General features: G+C 46.2%; 2 protein-coding genes across 7 annotated transcripts in view; one reads left to right on the forward strand and one right to left on the reverse strand.

The window, feature by feature from the left end:
* The window catches only part of aifm2 (apoptosis inducing factor mitochondria associated 2), a 14,502-nt gene extending 12,109 nt beyond the window's left edge, over positions 1-2,393 (forward strand). For both annotated transcript variants that reach the window (XM_031303663.2, XM_031303664.2), the window contains exons 8-9: positions 878-1,078; positions 1,904-2,393. In XM_031303663.2, coding sequence (XP_031159523.1) covers positions 878-1,078; positions 1,904-2,055 — 353 coding nt within the window. In that variant the 3' untranslated portion in view covers positions 2,056-2,393. The remainder of the gene's footprint in view (positions 1-877; positions 1,079-1,903) is intronic.
* Positions 1-10,000, reverse strand: part of LOC116052829 (elongation of very long chain fatty acids protein 6-like) — a 13,972-nt gene that overhangs the window by 3,102 nt on the left and 870 nt on the right. For 3 of the 5 annotated variants that reach the window (XM_035992004.1, XM_031303667.2, XM_035992003.1), the window contains exons 2-4: positions 7,887-8,018; positions 7,651-7,802; positions 5,900-6,359 (exon numbers count right to left, since the gene is read on the reverse strand). In XM_035992004.1, the coding sequence (XP_035847897.1) occupies positions 5,908-6,359; positions 7,651-7,802; positions 7,887-8,018 (736 nt within the window). In that variant the 3' untranslated portion in view covers positions 5,900-5,907. Of the gene's footprint in view, positions 1-2,880; positions 6,360-7,650; positions 7,803-7,886; positions 8,019-10,000 lie in introns of those variants that run through there. The other 2 variants (XR_004895161.1, XM_031303665.2) reach the window with 2 other exon arrangements.

Raw genomic sequence — 10,000 nt, forward strand, 5'->3', positions numbered from 1 at the left:
CCACTCTGGTTTGGTTGAAATAAACCCTTAATTCATCCATTTACATGTGGAGATATGCTGGCTCTATACACGCTAAAAGTCCTGATTATTTACATGGAGTCTGGTGGAAATATGCTGGCTCTATACACGCTAAAAGTCCTGATTATTTACATGGAGTCTGGTGTAGTTTGGTGATGGTGATTTCAGGGCTGTTTCATGTTAAACTAAAAGGATCTTACTCTTTAACTAAAAGGTCTATCTCTGTAGGGATCCATCCCATAATGTTGTCAGACACTTAAAATAATAATCTGAGTCTGTCAGTGTGCCACATCATCCTCACAGGACCAGGATGTTGAGATGGCTCACACTGATCCAACATGAACAAACACTGACCTCTAGTGGCCAGAACACACAGCACTCTGTCTTTCTTTCTACTTCACTACATTCATCTGACAGCTTTAGTTTCTTTACAATTAAAAGATGATGAAGAAGATTATTTGTTCTGATTTTTGGGGTCCAGTATTAATCAGTTTGGTCCACTAAAAGTTCTGTTGTTGCCAAAAAAAAATATTTGACAAAAAATTGACAAAAAAGTGACAATAAATTGGAAAAAAATGTCAACAAATTGACACAAAAAGGAAAATAATTGACAAAAAAGTGACAAAAAAAATTGAAAAATAAGTGACCACAAAATTGGAAAAATAGAGACAAAAAATTTGAATAAAATCGACAAAAACGTCTGAAAGTGTAGAAAAAGATCAACAAAATGTTGACTTTTCGACCCAGAAAAGCCCAGAGTTGCAGGTCGACGGGACGTCAACACGAGGTAATTTTTATATATAGTTTTTGTGAATATTGGATCACGAGGTCCTTTAAATCTGGGATGATGTGGTTCCAGCGGGCTGTCTGGCTGCTGACGGCGCTCTGAAGGTCAACGACCACCTGCAGGTGGACGGCTTCTCCAACGTCTTCGCCGTGGGCGACTGCGCCGACATCAAAGAGCCCAAGCTGGCGTACCATGCCGGGCTGCACGCCGCGGTCGCCGTTAACAACATCAGTAACAGTGTGAGAGGGAAGGAGCTGACATCATATCACACAGGTACACAGACAGACACACACACACACACACAGACAGACACTGCACGCTGCTGCGGTTCAGCGGCTAACGAGCGAGCTAACTGCTAACAGACACCGCTGCGACCAACAACCAATACACATTCTGTCATTATATATGTCATTTATAAAAGGTTTCTAGTGTCAGTGTATTGGCCGTGCAGTGGCTGCTTGATCTTTTTCCATGATGAACATAGAATGCTGCTACGTCAGAGCGGCCAAAGCCTCAAACAGCTTCCCCGGACTTTCTGACCAGCGTCCTCGACCGGGCGGCCAGAGCTTCTTTGGAGCTCAAGTCGGTGGCGGTGTGGACGTACAGTTAACGGCGGTGTGTACATAGTTAACGGCGGTGTGTACATACGGTTAACGGCGGTGTGTACATACGGTTAACGGCGGTGTGTACATACGGTTAACGGCGGTGTGGATGTACAGTTAACGGCGGTGTGTACATACGGTTAACGGCGGTGTGTACATACGGTTAACGGCGGTGTGTACATACGGTTAACGGCGGTGTGGATGTACAGTTAACGGCGGTGTGGACGTACAGTTAATGGTGCGCACGTACAGTTAACGGTGCGCACGTACAGTTAACGGCGGTGCGCACATACGGTTAACGGCGGTGTGCACGTACGGTGGTGTGGACGTACAGTTAACGGTGCGTACGTACAGTTAACGGCGGTGTGGACGTACAGTGACTTATTAAAGATTATTAATATTTTTTTAAACCCAGCCCTAACACACACCTGTCTGTTTTTAGTCGCCTGTCGGGGTTTTTAAGTTGTGTCACTGGTTGCCTGTCTGTGGTTGCTAGGTAACGTCAGCATGTTGCTGGCGATGGGCCATGACGACGGCGTCGGCCAGTTCAACGGGCTGAAGCTGCCTCGTTTCGTCGTCGCTCTGGGGAAGAGTCGAGATCTGCTGCTGTGGAAGAGCTGGAGGGAGATGCAGCAGAGACAGCCCTGAGACACACACAGATACATACACACACATACACAGTCACAGACATATACACACACACACACACATATATATATATACACACACACACACACACGCATAACACACACATACACAACACGCAAGCACACATATACACACTGCTTTGTGCCTTCATCCAATCACAAGACTGATTTCATTAAAGTATTATTAGAAAGTATAAATAAAGTATAAATATAAGAGTTTAAATATATGAAAGTATATCTCCTCCGCTGTTACAAAGTAACTCAGTAACTTTGACTTTGAGTACATTTTAAATGAACTACTTCTACCAGTAGTTATACTCAAAGTAAACGTTGAAGTGAAGTAATAGTACTTTTACTTTAAGTATATTTTTTGTACTCTGTTCATGTAAAGGTATAAATAAAGTTATATTAAATGTTTGTGCCATTTCAACAATGTGTGTGCGTCTGTGTGTGAGTTGAATCAGCTTAAAAAAAAAGTTAACGTATAAACAGCTTTAGATTTTTCAAACAATAAATAAAATGTTTAAAAGCTGAAGATGTGTGTGTGAGCATGTTTGTGTGAGCATGTGTGTGTACCTGTGTGCGTCTGTTTGTGTGTGTGTGAGCGTCTGTGTGTGTGTGTGTGTGTGTGTTTGTACCTGTGTGCGTCTGTGTGTGTGTGTGTGTTTGTACCTGTGTGCGTCTGTGTGTGTGTGAGCATGTCTGTGTGTGTGTGTGTGTGTGTGTGTGTGTGCGCGCATGTGTGTGAGCGTCTGTGTGTGTGTTTGTACCGGTGTGCGTCTGTCTGTGTGCGAGTTGAATCAGCTTAAAAAAAAGGAACTAAACGTTGTATAAACAGCTTCTTTATTATATTTCTCAAACAATAAATAAAATGTTTAAAAGCTGAAGAGTGTGTTTACGTTCGTGTGTTCATACGGAAAATCATCGTCAGCTTTCATTTGGCTCGTTATCAAACAGCTTCTTCCTGCTGAACGTCTCCTTTCACAATCACACACGTCATAATAATTACAATAAGTTATAATAATTATAATAATGGACACATAAGACAGGTTGGCATGTGAGGAAGACGTTTCCTAGCAACAGCTTTTAGTAAACAAGTCAAACTCTCAAAAATATAAACGGTACAAAATGATAAATAACAGCATGTAAGCTGAATGATGAGTGATATTAATAAAGTAGAAGACACTCAGTGGAGTGGAACACCAGTGGACTTCTCCAGCCACGGATTGGCTGCCATCATACGTCAAATAAATACTAAATAATAAGACATAGATCTAGAATAGATAGACTAAATAAGACATAGATCTAGAATAGATTGATGAAATAATACATAGATTTCCCTTTTGTTTCTCAGCTGGAAACGTTGATGGAAAAACCCAGAAACAGAACACAGTGTAAACTAGTTTGACAAAAACTTCTCACGTTAGACAAACCGAAAACGCAGATTACTCTTCTGTTCAGTTATTGGCGAGTACAGTCAGCGGCGAGTAAAGTCAGCGGCGAGTGTCAAGCTGTAACGATTAGTTGCTTAGTTTTGTAAATTTAACAGCTCACTGATTAATCGTCATTCATCCAGCGGACGGTTTGTGCGTTTATACATCTTATTAAACTGAATATTTGGGGTTTGAGACTCCCTGGTTTCTCTGGTCTAACTGTGGAGCAGATTAACATCCCATAATGAAAAAGGAGGCAGCGTGTTGACAGAAGCTGAACTTTGTTAAACTCGGAGACATTCATTTCTAAACTCTGAACACGAGCGAGGAGAGTCAGCTGTAACTGTGACTCAGACAGCTGGACTGTGATTGGCTGCTGGCAGATGGGACTGGGAGGGAGGGAGGTAGGTGTGTGTGTGTGTGTGTGTGTGTGTGTGTGTGTGTGTGTGTGTGTGTGGACCAGTGAAACCAGTACGAGTGGTTTAGGAGGAGCGGCAGGTTTCTGCGGCCGGGTGCGGTGCCAAAACTTTTCTCAGAGGAAACGTCAACAGAAGGTTAATTATTGGACTAAAATCTGCAGATTTTCTAACAGTTCCAGACCGTCAGGATGAGAAATGATTCCGTTTGTTGTATTTAAAAATGCATATTTCTATATGAATAAAAATTAGTGCTTGGTTTTAAAAAAATAAATGTAGGAAGTTAAAAAGGACACAAAGTGTGACGTGTTCTTTCTTGCAGGACGTTAAACGTGAAGACACAAACTTTGTGCAGCCTGCAGATCCTGAAGATGTTGGAGATGAATTCTTGTAAAAACGTCAGAACAATGTTCAACAAAATGTGAAAACCTCCAGTCCAGCAAGTCAGATAAAGTCTGGGTCCAGGTAAAGTCTCGGTCCATTCTCGGTCCAGGTAAAGTCTCCGTCCAGCTAAAGTCTCCGTCCAGCTAAAGTCTCCGTCCAGCTAAAGTCTCCGTCCAGCTAAAGTCTCCGTCTCCGTCCAGCTAAAGTCTTCGTCTCCGTCCAGCTAAAGTCTCAGCCCAGCTAAAGTCTCCGTCCAGCTAAAGTCTCCGTCTCCGTCCAGCTAAAGTCTCGGCCCAGCTAAAGTCTCCGTCTCCGTCCAGCTAAAGTCTCGGCCCAGCTAAAGTCTCCGTCTCCGTCCAGCTAAAGTCTCGGCCCAGCTAAAGTCTCCGTCTCCGTCCAGCTAAAGTCTCCGTCCAGCTAAAGTCTCCGTCTCCGTCCAGCTAAAGTCTCCGTCCAGCTAAAGTCTCCGTCCAGCTAAAGTCTCGGCCCAGCTAAAGTCTCCGTCTCCGTCCAGCTAAAGTCTCCGTCCAGCTAAAGTCTCCGTCCCAGCTAAAGTCTCCGTCTCCGTCCAGCTAAAGTCTCCGCCCAGCTAAAGTCTCCGCCCAGCTAAAGTCTCCGCCCAGCTAAAGTCTCCGTCCAGCTAAAGTCTCCGTCCCAGATAAAGTCTCCGTCCCAGATAAAGTCTCCGTCCCAGCTAAAGTCTCCGTCCCAGATAAAGTCTCCGTCCCAGCTAAAGTGGGACATGTTTTTCTTGCAGGACATTAAATCGTCAAAGAAACAAACATGATTCCTGAAGAAGTTCTGGGACAAACTGGCTTCATTTTTATGATTCTATGGATGTAAAATAGTCAGAATTAAGTTTTTAAACGTCAACGACAAAAGCCCAAAAAGTAGGTCAGATGTGTGTCTACTCACATAAAATATCAAAGAAACAAACGCGTGCTTTCTGAAGATGTTCTGGGAGAAACTGGCTTCATTCTTGTGATTCTGCCGACGTAAAAAAAACGTCCTTGTTGTTAGGTTGTTAAACGCTGGTGTAACGTGTGTTTTTTGGGAGAAAGCGTCTGGAGATTAAGAGCCTTCTTGAAAAGGAGCTCTCCAACTTGGAGGGAAAAATACAAGGTCATGGAGACTCTCCGAGACAGATCTACACCTGTCTCTCTCTCGCAGGACGTTTAACAGTCAGTCAGAAAACTAAACGGGTGAAGGAAAACACGAGATTCCTGAAGATGTTCTGGGAGAAACGGGCTTAATTCTTGGGTTTCTACGGATGTAAAATAGTCAGAATTAAGTTGTAAACGTTGGACGTAAAGTGGTCCGGTGGGTCGGATGTGTCCGACGTAAAACCACCAGTCTCTGAAAACGTGGAGAAACTAACTTTGTGCAGCCTGCAGATCTGAAACATGATTTTCTGAAGATGTTCTGGGAAAAACTGGCTTAATTCTTGGGATTCTACGGATGTAAAATAGTCAGAATTAAGTTGTAAACGTTGGACGTAAAGTGGTCCGGTGGGTCAGATGTGTCAGAGCCTGAAGACGTTAGAAGTGATTCTGCCGATTTAAGCCTTTAAAAACTTTGGACATAAAATGTGAAAAGGGTCCAGTGTATTGGCTCGTCTCTCTACTCAGCCTTGCAGGTCTTGGCGTTGCCGTTAGCGCTGGCGTCTTGGCGCGGTCGCCGCAGGTACGTGTGGTAGAAGAAGTTGGAGAAGAGCAGCAGGTAGCTGAGGTACATGAGCGAGGCCCAGGTGATGTTGTCCATGTGGGACGGGCAGTCTCCGTGCGGCATCCAGCGGTACACCAGCCCACTAACCGTTAGCCCCATGAACATCTGCCCGATCTGAGCGCTGGTGATCAGCACGGCCAGCGGCCGCGGCACACGTAGCCCAGCGGCGCGCGCCGCGTAGTAGCTGTACATCAGCGCGTGCACGGAGAAGTTCATGGTCATGAACCAGCCGCCGCCGGCCACCATGTCTTTGTACGAGTACCAGGAGTACAGCAGCACCGTGATGTGGTGGTACCAGTGCAGGAACAGCAGCTTCTGCTTCCGCAGAACCACGAACGCTGTGTCGCCTGCAGACACAAAGCAACCAATCAGTGCACAGGAAACACAGGGCTCGGACTAGAACGCTGAAAAGGTGGATTTAGAGACAGAAAAGGTGGATTTAGAGACAGAAAAGAGACTGAAAACGTAGATTTAGAGACAGAAAAGGTGGATTTAGAGACTGAAAGAGTCATGGACAACAAAACAAAGTGAAAGACTGAAGAAGTCTTAGCTTTCTACACACTGGCTGCGTGGCGTTAACGTGGCGTGTCAGTTGCGTGGCGGCTGCGTGGCGTTTTCTATGTCTTTCCACCAGAAAGGTGTCTAACGCGGCGCTGCTGTCTGGACACATGGATGTTTCTCATAAACATAAACATAAATATATTCTGATCTGATTACAGCAGAGACAACGTCGGCAGGATTGACGGCAACATAGGCTCCAGAATATTTCCTTCTGGATTGACAGGTGCAATATTAGAAAATCTATAATTATTTATTATTAAGTTTTTAAATGACATTTATGTCAAAACCTTGAGACTTTCAAAACATCAAGATGTCATTTATTAAATGTATTTGTGTCTAAATGACATATAAACATCTTTTCCTATTCTATGTTGCCTGGAAACGCTTCCAACACGCTGGCGTGTGGCGTGAGAAATAGGCGCCGGTCCGATTTCTAGCATGCACGCGTTTTCTGAGACGTGCGTGTCAGTGTGCACAGCTGTTACCGTGGGAGCCGAAATATAAACAGACACGCCACGCAGCCAGTATGCAGGAGGCCTTAGCTTTCTGATGCAGAAAGATGAACGCTCTAGTTGTTCTGGTTTTTATTTTTTAGATCAGGGAACCAATCAGTGAAGGCTTACCCGACAAAGTGTGTGTCTGTCTGTGTGTGCGCGTAAGTGCGTGTCTGTGTGTGTGTGTGACTGTGTGTCTGTCTCCGTGTGTGTGTCTGTGTGTGGGTCTGTGTGTGTGCCTCTGTGTGTGCGTGCGCCTGTGTGTGTGTCTGTGTGTGTGTGTGTGTGTGTGTCTGTGTGTGTGTCTGTGTGTGTCTGTGTGTGTCTGTGTGTGTGTGTGTGTGTGTGTGTCTGTGTCTGTGTGTGTGTGTGTGTGTCTGTGTCTGTGTGTCTGTGTGTCTGTGTGTCTGTGTGTCTGTGTGTGTGTGTGTGTGTGTGTGCCTCTGTGTGTGTGTGTGTGTCTGTGTGTCTGTGTGTGTGTGTGTGTGTGTGTCTGTGTGTGTGTGTGTGTGTGTGTGTGTGTGTGTGTGTGTGTCTGTGTGTGTCTGTGTGTGTCTGTGTGTGTGTGTGTGTGTGTACTGACCGAGCTCTGGAGCTTTGCTCAGCACGAAGGCGTAGGCCCAGAACTTGCTGACCGGTCCGTTGTAGAAGCTCTGGTCGCAGATGGACTGTCTGAAGCCGCTGCTGCTCAGGACGTGGAACATGTAGGAACCGGTCCGGACCGCCCCGATGATGCTGAGACAAGGAGGGGTTATATAACCTTCAACACTGAAGCCAGAGGAATTATAACACACTAAAGTACGTGCGTGCGTGCGGTACCTGAAGAGAGCGAGGCTGAGCGACCAGAGGACCAGCGGCCGCCGCAGGTTCATTTTGGGCCGCGGCTTCATGTAGTGCTGCCCTCCGAACACCAGGGCGGCGTACAGCGCGCTGAACACGAAGGACTTACTCCTACAGGACACACACACACACACACACACCAAGATGTTACAGTAAACCGCCAATAATTATAATTCTTTGCTAAAAACGCCCCACGCTAAAAGGCAGACCCTAAACGCCCCACGCTAAAGGGCAGACACTAAACGCCCCACGCTAAAGGGCAGACCCTAAACGCCCCACGCTAAAAGGCAACCACTAAACGCCCCACGCTAAAAGGCAGACCCTAAACGCCCCACGCTAAAGGGCAGACCCTAAACGCCCCACGCTAAAAGGCAGACCCTAAACGCCCCACGCTAAAAGGCAGACCCTAAACGCCCCACGCTAAAGGCAGACACTAAACGCCCCACGCTAAAGGCAGACACTAAACGCCCCACGCTAAAAGGCAGACCCTAAACGCCCCACGCTAAAGGCAGACACTAAACGCCCCACGCTAAAAGGCAGACCCTAAACGCCCCACGCTAAAAGGCAGACACTAAAAGCCCCACGCTAAAAGGCAGACACTGAACGCCCCACGCTAAAAGGCAGACACTAAACGCCCCACGCTAAAAGGCAGACCCTAAACGCCCCACGCTAAAAGGCAGACCCTAAACGCCCCACGCTAAAAGGCAGACCCTAAACGCCCAACGCTAAAAGGCAACCACTAAACGTCCAACGCTAAAAGGCCGACACTAAACGCCCCACGCTAAAAGGCAACCCCTAAACGCCCCACGCTAAAGGCAGACACTAAACGCCCCACGCTAAAGGCAGACACTAAACGCCCCACGCTAAAAGCAGACACTAAACGCCCCACGCTAAAGGCAGACACTAAACGCCCCACGCTAAAGGCAGACCCTAAACGCCCCACGCTAAAAGGCAGACCCTAAACGCCCCACGCTAAAAGGCAGACCCTAAACGCCCCACGCTAAAAGGCAGACCCTAAACGCCCCACGCTAAAAGGCAACCACTAAACGCCCCACGCTAAAGGCAGACACTAAACGCCCCACGCTAAAAGGCAACCACTAAACGCCCCACGCTAAAAGGCAGACACTAAACGCCCCACGCTAAAAGGCAGACACTAAACGCCCCACGCTAAAAGGCAACCACTAAACGTCCCACGCTAAAGGCAGACACTAAACGCCCCACGCTAAAAGGCAACCACTAAACGCCCCACGCTAAAGGCAGACACTAAACGCCCCACGCTAAAAGGCAGACCCTAAACGTCCAACGCTAAAAGGCAGACCCTAAACGCCCCACGCTAAAGGCAGACACTAAACGCCCCACGCTAAAAGGAAGACCCTAAACGTCCCACGCTAAAAGGCAGACACTGAACGCCCCACGCTAAAAGGCAGACCACTAAACGCCCCAACGCTAAAGGCAGACCCTAAACGCCCCACGCTAAAGGCAGACACTAAACGCCCCACGCTAAAAGGAAGACCCTAAACGCCCCACGCTAAAAGGCAGACACTGAACGCCCCACGCTAAACACCCCTTAAATACCTTTAGGTTTTTAACATTCATTGATATTTTTGGGGTTTTCTGACATTTCGGATCTGCAAATTATTTAATACGTAAAATAATATCTCAGATTGTTCTGTGTACTTGTGTTTACAGCGTTTCTTCTCGATATGAATTCATTTTAAGTTTCTGTTCATGTTTTCATCGACACCTTTAAAGAACAGAGTCACACCCGAGTCGCTTAGCAACAAAAACTACATTTTTTTAACAGGTGAGGCCTCAGCTGCTCTACCTGTTGGTCTACCAGCTGGTTTTAGAACAACATACAGAAAGACAAATGTAATAAGTCAAAAATATGTCACTATAAACCACAAAAGAAGCCAGATTTATTTTTTCTCCATTTTCATTTTTCAAGTTTATATGAGCAGGTCAAATATTCAGTATTTAGTTTCCGGGACATATTTTACCATTTCATCATCTGGGAGTGCTTTTATAACACAGCAACAACATACCACCAATACCTGAAGTGTGACATTACTGTGACTCACCTGTAATACACC

This window comes from Sander lucioperca, chromosome 15 (assembly GCF_008315115.2).
Source record: "Sander lucioperca isolate FBNREF2018 chromosome 15, SLUC_FBN_1.2, whole genome shotgun sequence".
NCBI classification, from domain to species: domain Eukaryota; kingdom Metazoa; phylum Chordata; class Actinopteri; order Perciformes; family Percidae; genus Sander; species Sander lucioperca.